This window comes from Vulpes lagopus, chromosome 5 (assembly GCF_018345385.1).
Source record: "Vulpes lagopus strain Blue_001 chromosome 5, ASM1834538v1, whole genome shotgun sequence".
Taxonomy (NCBI): Eukaryota; Metazoa; Chordata; class Mammalia; order Carnivora; family Canidae; genus Vulpes; species Vulpes lagopus.
The window spans coordinates 71,115,737-71,134,618 of NC_054828.1; the positions used below are offsets into that span (position 1 = coordinate 71,115,737).

General features: G+C 37.3%; 2 protein-coding genes across 9 annotated transcripts in view; one reads left to right on the forward strand and one right to left on the reverse strand.

Moving 5' to 3' along the window:
- Positions 1 to 13,813, reverse strand: part of ST7L (suppression of tumorigenicity 7 like) — a 114,010-nt gene extending 100,197 nt beyond the window's left edge. Inside the window, exons 1-5 of one of the 7 annotated variants that reach the window (XM_041754681.1) lie at positions 13,514 to 13,809; positions 11,670 to 11,752; positions 7,653 to 7,815; positions 5,279 to 5,333; positions 1,423 to 1,538 (exon numbers count right to left, since the gene is read on the reverse strand). In XM_041754681.1, coding sequence (XP_041610615.1) covers positions 1,423 to 1,538; positions 5,279 to 5,333; positions 7,653 to 7,815; positions 11,670 to 11,752; positions 13,514 to 13,721 — 625 coding nt within the window. In that variant the 5' untranslated portion in view covers positions 13,722 to 13,809. Of the gene's footprint in view, positions 1 to 1,422; positions 1,539 to 2,608; positions 2,646 to 5,278; positions 5,334 to 7,652; positions 7,816 to 11,669; positions 11,753 to 13,513 lie in introns of those variants that run through there. The other 6 variants (XM_041754680.1, XM_041754679.1, XM_041754682.1 and 3 more) reach the window with 6 other exon arrangements.
- Positions 13,719 to 18,882, forward strand: part of CAPZA1 (capping actin protein of muscle Z-line subunit alpha 1) — a 51,732-nt gene continuing 46,568 nt past the window's right edge. Inside the window, exon 1 of one of the 2 annotated variants that reach the window (XM_041754690.1) lies at positions 13,719 to 14,479. In XM_041754690.1, coding sequence (XP_041610624.1) covers positions 14,441 to 14,479 — 39 coding nt within the window. In that variant the 5' untranslated portion in view covers positions 13,719 to 14,440. The remainder of the gene's footprint in view (positions 14,480 to 18,882) is intronic. The other variant, XM_041754689.1, reaches the window with a different exon arrangement.

Genomic DNA, 18,882 nt, shown 5'->3' on the forward strand with positions numbered 1-18,882 from the left:
TTCTCTTTTTCTTCCTTTCTTCCTTTTTTCCATTCCTTTATTTCTGAGGCTGACAAAAGTACCTATCTCATAAAATGACTGGGAAGATTAAATCAGTACTTCATATAAATTGCTTAGAACAGTGCTTGGTGCATGGTAAGTCCTATAGAAGTGTTAGCTATTATTAGTGAAATTGCTTAAGACATCTGTGACACCAAGGTCATTCATTGATACTTTCACCAAAAAATAAATATTAATATTTACAGCATGCCAGGCAATGTGCTCTTAGATAATAACGATTCAAAGATGATGAGAATACAGTCCCTGCTTTCTTAAAGTTTCTCATCCTATTAGGGAAGATAAACATTAAAGCAACATGATAAAATTAACAAGTAAATGTTTGTGGTTGAATAAATTAACAAGAATTGTTTCAGTGAGCCTTGGACTAAGTACTGCAGTACTGCAGAGAAGAAAGTGTTTCACTCTGGAGTTCTGAGAGAAGGGTACCTACAGAATGTGACTTTAATTTGCATCTTTAAGGATAAAAGCAGGAAGCATGAAAGTAGGAGGATAGATAAGAAATGAGAAGGCATTCAAAGTAAAAGGATAGTGATAAAGATCCCTGTCTTTAATCATGTATTTAAGAGTCTCAATACTGTCTTCTACAGAGAAGACTTAAAGAGACCTAAGCATAGACAATTCTGTGATCTTCCACTACTTTATATGCACCTTTAGCTTATGACTGGGATAAAATATACTTCATTTTTTGTTATTAGTATCAGTAATATTTATTAGTACCTTTGTGTACATGGTACCCTAATAAACTCTGTACAGAATGAGCCTTGATTATTACAATATTCCATGTAGGAACTATGTACATTCTTTAACTATCCTCTTTTTTTTTTCTTTTCTTTTTTTTTAACTATGCTCTTTTTTTTTTGTTTGTTTTTTGTTTTTTTTTGTTTTGTTTTTTTTTTTAGCTATGCTCTTTAAGGCATGTGCACAGCTCTTGCCTTCCCAGGGTTTTCCATCTAAGCAGTGATAAAATATACTCCATTTTAATCTACATGCCATACTCCCATGTTTATACTTTGTTACTTTGTCTTCTTCTTTTATGTATAATTGCATGTGTTAATTTCCCAGGCCAAACTGGATATACTGTTTTCTGCATGAGCAATTGTACTTGATCTAAAAGGTTTTTTCAGTAATAAAAGTAACAATTTCATACATTCATAAAATAAACTTCTTATAAGAAGGATAGGTAGTGCAATAACATTCATAATTAGTTTCTTTTTTTTCCATAGTTAGTTTCAATCTAATCTGGGTCTCTTAACTATGATGTAAACAACTTCAAGCCAAATAACTTTGTATAAGTAACTATAAAAAAATTTTAAGGTAATTTTCATCACCACTGTTTACCCCATGAACAGATATGACACATACCTGTGTCTGAAGGACGTAAAAAGTCCGTGTCACACGTGAAAAAGGTCTGATGATCCTGAGCTGACAAATTCATGTCATAGTATGTAAGTGGCTCTTTACCAGTCACCCAAGTGTATCTTTACCAAAACACAGAAAATATGTATATTGAATATGAGAGAGCATCTACCTGCTATAACAGATACTAAAGTGCAAAAAGATACTGCTACAAATTCTATTTCAGGATTATCAGATTATAATTATCAATTTCAGCTTTTTATCAGAAAAACAGGAGATAACCTATATAAACTACTTAGAGCATGACAATAAAACATCAAAAATCAAAAGGGAAAAGGGCAGATTAGTGCTTCTAAATTAGATATGAAGGGATAAAACAATTTGACTTAGATACCTACCTTATTAAATAAATATACTTAAATTCTCAGTGAATTAGAATTATTAAAAGTAAAACTACAAGAAACTAGAAGAAAACATAGGTGGACTTTTACTAGATGTCAAAATGGTAAAGGGCTTTAAAAGCATGAAGCAAATAGAAACTTTTTCCTGATTTTACTAAATTAGAAACTTAAACTTTCATATCCCCCTCAAACCCACAAAAATTAACAGCAAGTTAACAAACTGACAAGTACATTTTAAAGGTCATTAATCAAAAAATAAAATAAAATAAAATAAAAAAATAAAGGTCATTAATCTCATTTGTAATTAACAAATAGTGAATTAAATTAACAAATTTTTACTTCTCATCTGTCAAATGGTAAATATATGTTGTTGAGGATGAGGTGGAATATGGACTCACATATAATGCTGGTATAAAGGTAAGTTGACATTTACATTTCTCTTTCCAAAAATCAATTAGATAATATATATTAGGAGTCTTAGAAATATCTAACTAGGGGATGGGTATGTGGAATTCTATTATACCATTCTCTCTACTTTTTAATTTTTGAAAATCTCCATAATAAAAAAATATATATTAAAGCACAGAGGAAAAATAAAAAAAACTAATCTCAGTACTACAAACCAGCCCTAAGGAAATAATCGTCATTTAATATCATAGGCTAAATATTTATATATAATGATACCCCTCTAGTGTAAATGTTGACTGTGAAACATAATCTGTGGAAAAAAAAAAAAAAAAAAGAAACATAATCTGTGACCCAGACAGGGAGCAGTAGGTAAGGTATGGTACCTCCAGGCAGCCCCGGTGGCTCAGCGGTTTAGCGCTGCCTTCAGCCCAGGGTGTGATCCTGGAGACCGGGGACTGAGTCCCACGTGGGGCTCCCTGCATGGAGCCTGCTTCTCCCTCTGCCTGTGTCTCTGCCTCTCTCTCTCACGAATAAATGAAATCTTAAAAAAAAAAAAAAAAAGGTATGGTACCTCCATATAACAGAATAGAGTACAACCATTAAAAATCATGTTTTTGAAGAAATTTCATGTATGAAGAGGCACCTGGGTGGCTCAGTTGGCTTTAAGCATCCGACTCTTGATTTGGTCTCAGGTCATAATCTCAGGGTCCTGGGACTGAACCCCCTGTCAGCATCCACACCCAGTGGAGCATCTGCTTATGATTCTCTCTCTCCCCCTCTCTTTGCCTCTCTGTTCCCCCTTCTAAAAAAAAAAAAAAAAAAGCAATTCATGTATGAAGAAATTCTGTGGAAAATTCATACTTTGGGTTAAAAAAAAAAAAGGATCTAAAATTATATACAGGGACACCTAGGTGACTCAGTGGTTGAGTGTCTGCCTTCAGCTCAGGGCGTGATCCCATACCCCAGGATCAAATCCCACATCGGGCTCCCTGCATGGAGGCTACTTCTCCCTCTGCTTGTGTCTCTGCCTCTCTCTCTGAGTCTCTCATGAATAAATAAATCTTTAAAAATAAATCAATAGGGGCACCTGGGTGGCTTAGCAGTTGAGTGTCTGCCTTTGGCTCAGGGCATGATTCTAGGGTCCTGGGATGGAGTCCCACATCAGGTTCCCTGCAGGGAGCCCGCTTCTCCCTCTGCCTATGTCTCTGTCTCTGTGTCTCTCCTGAATAAACAAAAATCTTAAATAAATAAATAAATAAATAAATAAATAAAATTATATATACATAATGATGCCCAGTTTTGTTTTTATACATGCATATAGAAGGGATACTGGATGAATATACTAATAGCAGATATCACTTGGTGCTAGGAAAGGTGATTTTTACTTTATTATTTTTTTTACCTTCTTTTTGATATATCTCTTCATTTTTCAATTTTCTACAATGAATATGCATACATTTTGAAGTCCAAAAAAAGCATTTTAAAAGCACATTGTAAGTATTTTATATGTATATGATAAAAGACTTTAATTTAATAGAATAAGTTGCATTGTTTAAGTTTTTAAGCTATTTTGTGAGAAATTATCATAAAGAAAAAGTAGATCCTTGTTCAATTAGCATAGTTTTGCTACATATTTCAAACTCGTAAAAAGCTATTTATTAACAATCTACATTATTCCCAAAATGATTTAAAGGAGTTAAAAAATATAATACACATTATTAATGAGCTTAATTAGAAGAAAATAAAAAAGACTCAGTAAAAGCAAAAATTGGGCCATAAAGTAGAGCCTGAAATGAATCTAACAAATGAAATTACATACCAGAGCTCTGTACAATTGCTAAAGGTTGATTGACTACAATAGGACTTCAAGCTTTCTAAAACCAAACATAGATTATCAATGCAATTGAGACTTTTATATTAAGAGAAACTAACCCTTCAAAAAGAAATATAAATTCCTGGTATTAAGATAGTTCTTTCATATATCTGTGTGAAGTAAACACTGTAATACAATAAGAAATAGCCTAAAAGATTTTTATTTCAACAAATGAAGTGACAAGTTCAAGGACTTGTTTCTTTCAGAATCCCTTAATACAGACTAAAGGTATTTCTCATAAAAACCTAACTGTCCCTTCCCAGGATATTACTATCCTACACTAGCAAGTCCTTAAGCACAGGGATTATTGCTCGATCCTGTATCCCCATCATTTTGCACAGTGGCTGTACATAGTAGACACCTAACGTTTCTTGTTCAGTGAATTAAATAACATGTCCCAATCTACCTCCAGGTAAAACACAGCCCTCATTAAGTATCCTTGGCTTAAATGTCAAAAGCTGTTTTCTCATCTAGGGTTAAAACCAGAAGAGAAATGGAAACAGTAATGTGGCTAGCAAAAGGCAATATAAAATACAAGGGGCACATCTAGGTGGCTCAGTTAGTTGAACAACCAACTCTTCATTTCAGCTCAGGTCATGATCTCAGGGTTGCCAGATCAAGCCCCACACTGGGCTCCACCCTCAGCATGGAGTCAGCTTAAGATTCTCTCCCCCTGCCTCTGCCTCTGCCCCTCCCCATGCACATGTGCGCACACTTGCTCTCTTAAAATGAATAAAAATCTTTTTTTAAAAAATAAAATACAATATAAAATTACTGTATCCTGTACTGTTGCACAAATGAGTTCATATTCACATTCAGATTGGTATTTTCTAGTGAGTCCTCAAATAAACTTTGAAATTGAGCATATATGCATAAGAATATGCTGACATTTGTACTTCTTAACCTCATGAATTCTCTGAAAAGGCTTTTTGCCAAAACCAGGAGCCAAATTTATACTTACTATTATGACAAACATATGGTTTGAAGCAATTTTTCTCAGGATTATAAAAGTAAATACAGTGAAGATATTGCCAACTAGAGCTTGGGCTAATCATTTCACCTTATTATATATCAGTTTCTCCAACTAGAAGGGTTGGATGTGTTTAAAAAAACAAATGTTTCCATAATACTTGTACTCCAAAACGAATGCTATAATTAAACTGAAAGTAAAATGTAATACCTCCTATATTCTGCTCCTCTGAAAAGATTTAGAGGGTTTCTCCATACCTTGCATTCTAAAACACAAAGGGGGAAAAAAGTGAAATGAGTTAGCTTAATCAACCGCAGTTAAATCTTAATTTCACCAACATTTATTATATAGTCACTGTATGCTATGCATAGTGCTAGCCAAATAACACAAAGATGACTAAGGTCTGGATCACTCCTGCTGTCACACAGCATACAACTAACCCTAATTATTCTCCTATTTCTATTTCTATAGCATTTAGTTCATAATTCACTTATAGCACTTAACATATCACAATGTGATTATCCATTTAGTTTTTAGTTTCTCCCTTTAAAATATGAGCCCTTGGGCAGCCCGGGTGGCTCAGTGGTTTAGCGCCACCTTCAGCCCGGGGTGTGATCCTGGAGACCTGGGATCGAGTCCCAAGTTGGGCTCCCTGCATGGAGCCTGCTTCTCCCTCTGCCTGTGTCTCTGCCTCTCTCTCTCTCTCTCTCTCTCTCTCTCTCTGTCTCATGAATAAATAAATAAAAATAAATAAATAAAATATGAGCTCTTACAACTTTGTTCATTTTTGTATCCTTGGATGGCTTCTCGGCCTTTTGGCTAAGATCAAGTGCATTTTTGTATTCTTGGAGCTTAGCACGGCATTTGGAACTAACTTGTTTAAATGAATGAAATGTTACATGAGAGTCAGTCATGTAAACTACCACCTATACTGTGTGATACGTGCTATAGTAGAGATATATTTTGTGGGCAGCCCAGGTGGCTCAGCGGTTTAGTGCTGCGTTCAGGCCAGGCCGTGATCCTGAAGACCCGGGATGAGTTCCACGTCAGGCTCCCTGCATGGAGCCTGCCTCTCCCTCTGCCTGTGTCTCTGCCTATCTCTCTCTCTCTGTGTCTCTCATGAATGAATGAATGAATGAATGAATGAATAAATAAAGAGATATATTTTGTTTCAAGAGAAGAAAAAAGAAAGTGATTAATTCTTCTCTGGGGAAATCAGAAAAGGCTTTAGAAAGGAGGTGACATTTAAACAAAATTGGTAAAATCATTATAAAATCATGAGTAAAAGGTTGTCAGATAAAGAACATTCTAAGGAGAGGAAGTGTCATAAAAATCACACAGTCCAGTTAGGCTAGAGTGCAGGATAAGGAGTGTCTTCACTCTCCGTATGCAATAATATACTCAATCTCACAATAGGGAATAAGACCATATAATGCATTATTGTCGTAATAATTATTTACATACTAAACTAGGTTGTTGAAGACAGATCTATGTCATATTCACCTTAATATGTCTTATTCTCAGGAGTTCTGTAATTATTTTATGAAAGAGGAGAAAAGAAAAGGGGTAGGAAAAGTACCATTATTCCTTTCTGTACTCTTGAATGGCTGCTAATTCCATCCCTACTATTATTGGTCAACAACCACTCATGCTTCAGGGCTCAGCTTAAATGGCATTTTCTTAGAGATTTTTCCCAACCACATCTAAAAAGATGTGGCAGTATTTTTCTACTAAACTAATAGAATTCTAGTGGTTAGGTTTACTGAACCAACAAGACATTATGGCACTCTATGTAATTAAGTCATTTGCATTATTACTATATGAATTTAGCTGATATTAAATTAATTAGTCCAAAAATATCACTTCTATCTGGCCTTCAAATTTTTACTTTCCTAATTGCACATCATTAATAATATCTACCTTGTATTACTGGATACATATAGAAGAAAAGCCTACAATTAAAGTGTGACAATGGAGTATTTATATATGAATAAGTGAGATTTTAATGGCTTTATAAATATGTTGAGAATAAAAAGTATATTTCCTACCTTTGTGATGTTGGCAGAAATGGCTGTCTCTATTCTCTCCTTTACCTAATAAGATCTCCCAGTTATTAGCTGAGCATATGTATGCTGAGAAAATAGTTACAATTTCTAGCTTCTCTTATAGGTACTTATGGCCATGTGGCAGAGGTCTGACCAGTAGGAAGCAAACTGAAATAGTATGTAACACACTGAGAAGTATCCTTGGCTGCTGTGGGGTTGAGAAAAGAGTATGTAACACACTGAGAAGTATCCTTGGCTGCTGTGGGAAAGAAAGACTACTGGCTAGTCTCCTTCCTGCTGATTGCAATGTGGATATGATGGCATAAACCAGAGCAACTATCTTGGACCACAAGGAAAAAATTCACTTGGGGATGGGAGGCTAACAAAATGAGAGACTGAGTCACTGATGATCATTGCTTTCTATATCAGCTGCAGATTACCTATATTTACATGAAACACAAACCTCTATGTTGTGAGTTTTCTATCTCCCCCACACAAACATAATCTTAACTATACAGCTCTGAAAACGTATTAGTCACCTGACAAATTCTGTCTGCTGGTTTCACTTTCTCTGTTGCTAGAAGGAGAACCTGGCTCTGAAATGCTGCTTTCTGTTCCTCCCATCAGTGGTCGTAAATGGCTCACAGATACTTGTTCGATAAAAGATGTGCCATGCTTATGGAAGTACCACCATTCAAATATCTATGACAAACAAAAAAAAAATGCTTAACTAGAAATAGAACTATCAGAAGATATATGAGATCAAATTAAAACATTCTTTCAAGATGTTCCCATTTAATTCAGTGTTTTAAATGTATTCGCCTTCCAAAAAAAAAAAAAAAAAAGAGAGAGAAACAAAAGATTTCCCCAATAACACATGCCAGGCAAAAATAAAATCATTTTTTATAGCTTTGCTATAAAATTTAGACAACCTTAGGCAAAAATAGAAGAAATATATCTGTAAATTAAACATTTAAACAACAACAAGAAACAGGGGAACCTGGCTGGCTCAGTCGGTAGAGAGCATGGGACTGCTGGTTTCTGGATTGTGAGTTTGAGCTCCACATTGGGTATAGAGATTACTTAAACAAAAAACCAGCAAGAGCATTTAATCTGTAAATAAGTGAACTCTGTTATGTTACATTGTCATTTTATTCCATCTGTAGCATAATTAGAAGAAAAACAGTTTTGAAACAACTAGCATGGTGGATTAACCACTGGACTAGAGTTAGAGAACCCACATTTGGCTCCCAGTCCACCTGTGTGCTCTGGGTTAAGTCACTCCATCTCTAGCCTCTCAGACCCCAAAGTCCTGTCTATCAAACATGGTTAAGAATCCTAAGTGCCTTTTTTTTTGGGGGGGGGGGGTTGTTTTTTTTAAGATTGTATTTATTTATTCATGAGAGACACAGAGAGAAGGAGGCAGAGACACAGGCAGAGAGAGAAGCAGGCTCCGTGCAGGGAGCTTGATGTGGGACTAGATCCCGGGACTCCAGGATCACGCCCTGGGCCGAAGGCAGGCGCTAAATTGCTGAGCCACCCAGGTATACCCTCTAAGTGTCTTCTGAATAATGAAGTATTACTCCAATATTTGGCAGTGTAATTAATGTAGGTTAAAAGGTTGATTCTCATATTGAAACATTTAAAAATCAGGATATTCACTCCTTTATGTTTTCATGGTTTATCACTGTTATGAAAGATGAATCAAAAGATGCTCTGTGGGAGTGTCTGGCTGGTTCAGTCAGTACAGTGTGCGACTCTTGATCTCCAGGTTTTACTACCCCCATGTTGGGAAAGAAAAAAAGAAAAAAAGGAAAGAAAGAAAAAAAGGAAAGAAAGAAAGAATGAAAAAGAAAGAAAGAAAGAAAAAGAAAGAAAGAAAGAGAGAAAGAAAGAAAGAAAGAAAGAAAGAAAGAAAGAAAGAAGAAAGAAAAGAAAGAAAGAAGGAAGGAAGGAAGGAAGGAAGGAAGGAAGGAAGGAAAGAAAGAAAGAAAGAAAGAAAGAAAGCTCTCTAGCCTATGAATGTTTCATATTTGGACAGTAGCATTCTCAACTACCTTTGCCTGGCTCTTCTGGGTTTCAGCTTAAATGACAGATACTTAGGGAATCTTTCCTGACTAAACAGAACAGAAAGCAGTATTATATGCATTCCCACTGGATCCTGAGTTTTCCTTTCAAAGTAATCTTTTCACTTGTAATAATTAGCTAAACAACTGGCTTCACTGCTTTTTTCAAGCTCCCAAGCACTCTGTCCCCTACCCCTTCAGATAGAAGTAACACAAAGAGTATAGCTAGCTTCCTTATTTCAGGGAGTAAAAAAAAATTATAAACATAATAACTTTTGCTAATAAAAACTCACCAATATTGTAAGGGCCATGACACAGTTTAACCTTTAAAACACTACTTGAATTTTCTAATTTTCTTTATAACAATTTTTATATTGTTATAACAACTCTATTTTATTATTGGCTACTGTTGTTAATCTCTTACTGAGCCTAATTTACTTTTTAAAAAGTTTTTTTGAGTATAGTTGATCCTCAATTACATTAGTTTCGGGTGTAAAATACAGTGATTTGACTTCTTTACACATTATGCTATGCTCACCACAAGTGTACGTACCATCACCATACAATGCTATTACAATATGAATTTCTTAATTTTTGTAAATTTAAAACTCTAGTTTAAAAACAGTAACAAATGTGAAGAACTATTTTATATATTACACATGCTGTGTTTTATACATATATATGTGTAAGCTTTTCTCCTTCTTACAAATGAGGAAATTAAGACTCAGAAAATTTATGTGACTTGCCCAAAGTTATCAGATCGTAAGGTGGCAGAGTCAAGACTCAAAACTACATCTTCTGGTTCTGAGACTAATGCTTTTTCCACTCATCAGTTATTTAAAGATAGATCATTCTCTTTATTTAGATTTCTACATGCTATTGACTAAATATATTAAAATATGCTTAACTATGAATGGGCTTTATAATCAGTAAATTTTAACTAATTGAACTATATTACCACATAGTTTTCATCCTAAATTCCTCAGTAATTCTTTCTAAGTCAAGAGAAAATCCCTATCTTGTCTAGTATTTCACTTTAACGAAATGGCCAAGTATTAGTCTCTATTAAAAAAAAAAAAAAAAGAAAAAAAACACAAACAAAAAACACTCTAATACAAATGCCATTATTTCTACTATAATAGAAGAGCACCATCTAGAGATGAGAAAAGAAGCGCACACACACACACACACACACACACACACAAACATTGGTCATGCAGGTCATACTTCCTAAGATTTTTATACTGTAGCAGCATACTAAGAAATACTAGTACTAGTTAATAGAGATATATTATATGTATATATATATTTTTTTAATTTCTTAATTGAAAATGATAGCTCACTCAATTAAGACAAGGAAAAGCTGAATTGAGGTTAAACAAATTTCATTGTAAGACTTCCAGAATAATAATGGCCAAAATTCATTAAGTGCTCTGAGCTAGCTACCATGTAAAGCTCTTATACACATTATCTCATTTGGTCTTCATAATCCTATGAAGCTCATACTGTCATACTGTCTCTTATAGAAGAGGAAATTAAAGCTCAGAAAAGTTAATTAACTTGCTCAAAGTCACACAAAGTGATGGTTCTGAAAACTAATACTGTATGTCAGCTATATTTCAATTAAAAAAAATTTCCTTCTCACAGTTAGAAAATAAATAAATAAAGTGATGGTTAGCTTGGCTCTAATACTCTGCTCTTAAACACTCCAGAGAAGATAACTGGCAACCTATTAGCTGAATTCAAGACACAAATTTTTAGTCTGCCCGATGTTGCCCAGATTAAAATGATGAGAGACTTTTATATAAAAGCTTCTTGCATCCAGATTCTTTCAAAATCATATAAAAAATTGGAAGATCTCATAACAGTGGTTTGCAAATCTATATGGCAACAACTAGCTTTATCCCTTTCCAGAAGGAGCATGCGTTATTCAGACTAGCCAGTCCTAAATGTAAAAAAGGAATTTAATTTTTACACTCTGCCTATTTTATTCACTTTCGTTACTAAACTGGGCCCTGCAAGCATTTAGTTGGGAACCCACCTCCAATCCTTACCCTTTCCAGGATGCAATAGTATTCCATATACAAATAAATACTGCCAGTCTCTCAAAGTGGAGAGGAAGATGCAGTGTTTTTTTCAAATTCTGAACACATATTGAGAATGCTAATCTTTAAGTATGTGTAATTATGGTAGCTATAAAGATATTTGATCTTTATTTTATTTAAAAAAATGTTTTTAAAGATTTTATTTATTAATGAAAGACAGAGAGACAGAGAGAGGGAGAGGGAGAGAGAGAGAGAGAGAGGCAGAGACACAGGCAGAGGAAGAAGCAGGCTCCATGAAGGGAGCCCGATGTGGGACTCAATCCCGGGACTCCAGGATCACGCCCTGGGCCGAAGGCAGATGCTAAACCACTGAGCCACCCAGGGATTCCCCGATATTTGATCTTTAGATAAATACCAAATCATGAAGGAAATGGAAACTACTTACAAATATTAGTCCTGATATCAAAGAAGATGTTCCTGTAAGTGCCACATAGAATTTGGGTGTCAATGAATTTAAAAATACTGTCACTGCAAAAGGGGGGAAAAAAAAAAGCAAAGTTTAAAAAAATCCAAATTCAAAATACTCAAGTTACAAATATGCAGGAGTCTTTATGAGTGGAGGGATATAAATAGTGTTAATATCCAGTATGAGATTCATTTGAGAAAGTTGTAACTTTTAAAAAGGCGCTTTAAATTCCCATTCTATCATATCTGAAAAATTACCTTCGAACCTGTAAGGGTAGCATTTTAAACTGATAATTTGTTAAATAAGCAAATAAAGATGAGATAATTTAGATTACTTTTGAGAATTAAGAAATTATAAACCGCAACTTTGATAAGAAGTTTTGCAAATCTCTAAGGATAAACTAAATAAACATTCTGCTACAAAGGAGGTTAAAAATCACTCCCTAATTATTTTGGTGGGATACAAACCAGCGTTTTAAATTAGAAGGAAATAGCATGTGTATGTATTTGGTATGTCAGCTAGGGAGGCAAAATAAACCAAAGAGAAGAGCAACAGACTGAGAGAGATCTTTGCATCTGACTCACTGAAAGCCTGGACCAGATTTTCCACTTCAAATAACTGTCTCATAAATACAACAGGTTTCAGAAATAAATAAAAATCAATCACAGTTAACTACTTTCATCTAAATGGTGTATCTAGTTAACACATGGAAAAATAAATGATAAAGTCAATGAATAATTTTTGCTGGGCATATGACTAGTAAGCACTTCATTAACATTACAGAGACACCAAATTAGCTCTTTCAGCCAATTTATTTAGTTTGTTTTGATATGTTACTTATATCTGAGCTTACATATAACCTATGTTCTAAAAAGTCCAAAATATTTCAGAACATTATTTTACAGTATTTCATGTCATCCTGTCAAACAGATAAGGGAACATTTGCCTTTTCTTGCGACAGAAAAATAAACCACAGGTAGTGACAGTCACAGCCATCACACAGCAGAAGTACTTTCATCTTGTTCAGAGCTTGAGTGGAAATATTGTAACGACATGGTAAGAGGCCCTGGCTCCCATTCACTTTGCCCTGGCTACAGGTAAGGGGCAGTATTTGCAGAATCCAGGGAATCATCACTTCTTACAGGTCCTTGTATCTTCAGCTCAGACTACAAAGCAAGCTCTTTACAAATGTTGAAAGAAGAACCCATCACTGTTTGTGGCTCTCTTTCCCTTTACTTCCTGTGCTGTCTTATTACTCCAGATAAAGCCTAAAGCAAAGAACAGACCAAAATACCACGAAAATCATTTCTTGACAGAACTATCTTAAAATGAGACAATGGTTGGCTAAGTTCATGGCATTTTTTTTCCTTTTTGGCCTTTGAATACATAAGCCCTCATCTTTGTTGTCTAGGTGTGGGAACTCTTAGCTAATCGGCGAGAGACTCAGAAGAATGATTTTCAAGGGATTCTACTGATGCTGGGGGTGTATGTAATTCTGCAGCCGATACGAAAATGCTCTCAACTGTTCTGCTACCTGAATCCTACAGCTTGTCAGGTGGCTCTTCCACGGGTAAACAAGGACAGAACCGAGAGGGCGGATCTTAAGAGCTCAAGGGAGGAGCCCATAGGGGAGGCTCAGGTTTGACAATCAGCTGCGGACTTGCGGCCCAGGAGGAGAGCCCACTAGATCCCGCACCGCCGACTCATTCTCCGAAGCCCTGCAGGGACTGCGGACAATCTCCGCCCTTTGCCCCTTGCCCCCAGCCACTCTCCTAGCACCCCCCCCCCCCCCCCCCGTCCCCAGGGAGGTCTGGGCCTCTCACCCGCAGCCAGATTCTCACACAGCCTCAGCGGAACCCTCAGAGCGTAAAGCAGTCCGAGCCCCGCCACGAACCACAGCGAGGGCCCAGTCCCCGCCAGCCCGGCCCGCAGTCGCTCCCTCCAGCCCAGCGACGGGCTCAGGCCGGGAGTAGGTGCAGGAGGAGAGGCCGCAGCGGTCGCTGCTTCGCCCAAGCCGTCGCCGTCCGCCATCTTGCCGCTCCCGCAGGCTCCGGGAGCTGGGAGGGGAGAAGGGCAGGAAACCGGGAGTCGGGAATCCTGGGATAGTGGCGGACCTGAAGGTGGCCTCTGTGAAAGCTAAGGCCCAAGGAACGCGGACCAAAGACATTTGGAAGGTGGAGGAGCGTCCCAGTCTACCTTTCCTTCGGAGGGCGGGAAGGGGTGGCTAGCGGCGCCGATTCTGGGGGAACTGGACTGAGATGTGACCTCGGACTGAAATGTTTTTGCTTCCATACGAGTGAGGGTCACCTTTAACCCTATTTATGGGGTTGGAATAGCCACCGACCGGTTCAGGGCCCGAGCAGCACTTAACCCTTTGGACTCGGCTGCCACGGAGATCACGGGTACTGGGAAAACCTATAGTAGCAATTGCTATTTTGTCGGAAGGAGCTCGGGCGTCAGTAGTCGAAAGTAGGCGCTCCCAGCGCCTCATAGATGAATGGGGACATGAATGTAACTCAGTGAGAAAGCTATTAGACTTAAAATCCTTTAAGGACCAGCCTTGAGGCAGAGCTACAGACTCCCCGAGGGCCGGCGCTCGGAGCCAGCACCCCCGCCAGTAACTGACATGGCGCCCTCTGGGCCGGCATTTCCGGGCGGGTCCTTCCGACGGCCCCCGCGGTGATTCCATCACTCAGCTTCCTTCCCGGCCTGCCTCGCGCCGGGGCCGGGCTGGGCCAGAGCAGCCCAAGATGGCCGACTTCGAGGATCGGGTGTCGGATGAGGAGAAGGTAAGGGGTCCGCCTCTCTCTTTTGCGTCCTCCCGCGACAGGGAACAGGGGCCTGACCTGGCTGCGGTGGAAACCCTGGCAGTGTCCCCAGGAAAAAGAACCTTGCTGGGCTGTGCTGGCATACCCGCTGCAGTTGGGACACTTCCGTCTCTAGGGGCATTCCTCTGCCTCACAGTGGCCCCAGTTCCCCATTCCTCAACTCTTTTTCTCCCTCTGGGCCTGAGTGACAACCCAGTGACCTTCCTGGAAGAGAAAAGACTTTCCTTTATTGAGTCGTGACTGTGGACTCTTTTCTGTAATTAAGAGAGGGGTGGATGGTGATGTCTCGGATCAAGAAGGAGTTATTTTACCGCCTTTAACTGTTGGGGCTCTCCCCAGCCCCCCATTTTTAGATATGATTGAGGCTAGTTTAGGGCGAGTCACTTCCTGGTCAGGGTGGCCTCTTAACTTCCCTTTTGCTCCTCCTTCCTCAGGAAGTGATTTTGCTGTCACGACTCCTCGACAGGGAGAGGTCCCCGTGTGTTGCCCGCCCGTCCACTTTTCTCATTATTGGCTGAACTAATTCTCAGTAATAAATGTGCAAGCCTTAGGATATTTACCTCAGGATTTGAACACCACTCTTACCTATAGACCCTCCCTTGATTGATTGCACGTATGTACACAATAAGCGATGAGTCCATCCCTTGCGTCTCACATACTATTAAGGGTAATTTTTGAAAAATAGTTTTCTCTTTCTTGTTCACAAATCAAGAATAGCCAGCGGATTTTTTTTTTTAACTCCATAAAGGTTTTATATAGCACATAAACTTCATGGTAACAGATTCGGTCTGGACAAAGCATCGTCTTTGATGCTCCACTGTGGTGTCATTGATTATAGTTAAATTTGTAAGTGTGTAATTTGCGTATTTACTTCCTTAAAAATGTTTTAAATACAAGCGCATACTCTACGTTAGGTGGAATAACTTTTTGCTGACAACTGTACAGCTTTCTTAATGCTTTGTCAGGGTTTTCAGTTAAATACTTGATTTTAGGGCCTGCAGAAATTAGAATGATTTCACTAGATGACTGGCTATAGGACAAGAATTATGTCTTTTATTTCCCACAGTGGCTGTTACAAAATGTGCAGTCTTGTGTGCTCTATAAATGCATCTGGGCTCTTTCTTTTTTAATACAAGAGAAGAGATGAACAAGGGAATGTTAATGATCCAAGAGCGTTCTGTACAGAGTAGTTTGATATGTCATATACCTATGTATGCCATGTCATTTTGAAACACTGAAGAATGTGCTAAATACAAGCCATTGAATAATACTCTGGCGTTAAATTTTCTCGTTCTTGAAAATTTTTGTGTGTAAAACTTAGGGGAGAAAAGGGTGTCATATATGAATTTATGCCAAACAGAATCTGCAATAAAATGTCTAGTCTAAGGCAAATAGTTATGCCGGTGAAATTAAATTATAGTAAAATCACAATAACGCTACATTTGTTAGCTGAACTAATGGTTCACTTGTTTTAAGGAAAAATATTGTTAAAATTTCACTAAATACTACAATTACCAATATCGTTGGGTTTTTGTCATTGACAAAACTAGATGACAAAATTAGAATGCCTTTTTTTTCTTTTTTTTAAAGATTTTATTTATTTATTCATGAGAAACACGGGGAGAGAGAGGCAGAAGCACAGGCAGAGGGAGAAGCAGGCTCCACCCAGGGAGCCCGATGTGGGACTCGATCCCAGGACTCCAGGATCACGCCCTGGGCCGAAGGCAGGCACTAAACCACTTGAGCCACCCAGGGATCCCTAGAATGCCTTTTTAATTAAACTTGAGAAAATGTATTTCAAGTGCAAATTGAGATGTCTTTGGACGTGACAATGTTCAACAACATTAGTAGTCTTGATTTTATAACAGCAGATTTGTGACCAGTTTCCTCTAATCTCTTAGCATACTTCTTTTGTTGCTTAATTTTAATAATGATACAGCAAACGTGTTAAAAAATATTTTTAAAAAATCTTTTAAAAAAAGAGAGATTCTTTTCCTATAAACTTTTCACAATGAAAGTACAATTACAGAAAAATTTTATTTATTTTTTAAGATTTTATTTATTTTATTCATGAGAGAGATACAGAGAGAGAGAGAGAGAGAGGCAGAGACACAGGCAGAGGGAGAAGCAGGCTCCATGTAGGGAGCCTGATGTGGGACTCCATCCTCAGTCTCCAGGTCACCCCCCTGGGCCGAAGGCAGGTATTAAACCGCTGAGCCACCCAGGGATCCCCCCCAAAAAATGTTAAAATCAGGATATTTTCAGACATAATTTGTATTGATTCCTCCTTGAAGGAACTCTGAAGTTTCCATTTTATCCTTTTTAAGATCTTAATTGCATTAGATTTCGAGTTTTTAAGGCATTTATGTCATGATGCTGAATATATTTTAATATTGCTTTTTATCTTTGTTGCATTTCCTAAAAGCAGTGAACCCAGAGTTAAATTTGGTGTCGATAGTCTTTGATTTCCTTGCAATTATTTCTATAAAAGCTGGTAAGATCAACCATTCTCTTAAGTAACTGCTTGGGGTTTTTATCACTTTACAAAGAGGAAGTTGGGTTTTTTAACTTCTACATTGTTACCTGAAATGGTCATGATGAGCTGCCTAAATAAAACAGGAAGCTGAAAGTGTAAAATAACTTGCAAAATAAATGCTTTTAGTTTTATTCTTGAGTTTAGTTTCTGAGAATAACAATGAGTGTATTCTTCTGTTCACTTAGAGTCTTCAGTTACTTGGTTCCAAATGCTTAACAAGACCAAAATGACAAGATACCGTAATTAGGAAACTTGAAGTATGAGACAAACTACTTGCTTGGGGTCCTTGCACTGTCTGTTTCCTTTATTTCATGATTCAGCATTTTTAAAACATAATTGCAGAGAGAATTTAAGGCCGGAAAAAAAAGTGCAATTAGCATATTTTCCCCTTCAGCTTAACTAGTAGAATATTTGTGAACCGCCTCAAAAATGCCATAACTGAGAAATGAGTCTGTATGCTTTAAGCTTAGACAATTATATCATCTCTAAGGCACTTTTTTGAGAAAGAGGTTTATCAAAATTATTTAGGAGAGATGTGGAAAATGTGAATAGATACAGAAATTTGAGGGCTCTCTCAGAGCTCATGAAAAAATACACATTTAAACTGGATTTTTAAAATGTATATTACCTCCTTAGTTAATAAACTAATAATCATCTAATAAGATGATTTATTACCGTCATAGGATAAACGCTAGAGCTTATTTGCAATAGGTATTTTCTGACAAGTGATCAATTAGTGTTAATACTGCTGTTCTTTTATCTTCCTTTTTTTCCAGTTGGTTTAGCTGAGTAGTATTCATAGAATCTGTTAAAAAATCCTTGGATGGGAGCATAAAGCCTAAGCAGGTACAAATTCAGATGCCCCATCTTTGGTTAAGAGTGTATTAACCAAAGAGTGTATAATAATTATTATAATTTCTCCCAGAACATCTATTTTATTAGGATTAGCCTTAATGCTAAGCAAAGTATTATAATTTGTCAGAAAATTCAGACTCAGGTTTGTCTGAATCAGAAGCCTTGCACTTTGCACTTTACTGTTTTTCCCATGTAACCATGGGCGAAAAAACAGAATAGAGTTGTCCCTTCAGAGAATTAGAAATGAAATATTGTGTTGTAGTGAGAAATAATGATTCTGAGTGTCAGGAGATTTGGACTCTCTCTGCTGGGCTTTTAGCCACGAGTGTGATTTTGGAAATTTCACAGTGGTGGTGTTAACCTGTGTGGGCCTCCGTTTTCTTGTAAAATAGATAAAGAATTGTATCAAAGTAACTCAACAAAGTTTATTGAACTTTTTTTAAAGATTTTTTTATTTATTCATGAGAGACACAGAGAGGCAGAGACACAGGCAGCTGAAATATTAAAATATTTCAAGAGTTTCTATCTGTCTGCTTTTGTACATTTGCCCTGATAACAAAACTGAATTCTTTGGTAACTGAAACTGTATCTTTTTATTTAGTGCCTAGCATAGCACCAGGTACATAGTTGAAGCACAACCTGTTGATACGAAGGAAACCAATCACACCTTCCTTCGTTCTTATATTTCCTCAGCTCATGCTTCCTCACCCCCAGTTATTTCTGGTAATCTCTAGATATTTCTTGGGTTCCGGAATGTGTCCCATGCTCTGGGTTCTTTGGGCATTTATAGTGCCTGAGCATCTGTTGCCATTACTAGTGATATGCCATGCCACTGCGGGGAATATTAGATTCCTCTTGGAGCATTTTACCTAGTGAATCCCATAAAGCTGCAAAGTCTTATACATACCAGAATGACTGAATATGTGCATCTAACCTTGAAGAACCCCCTCCTTCATCTGCTCTAAGTTCTGTC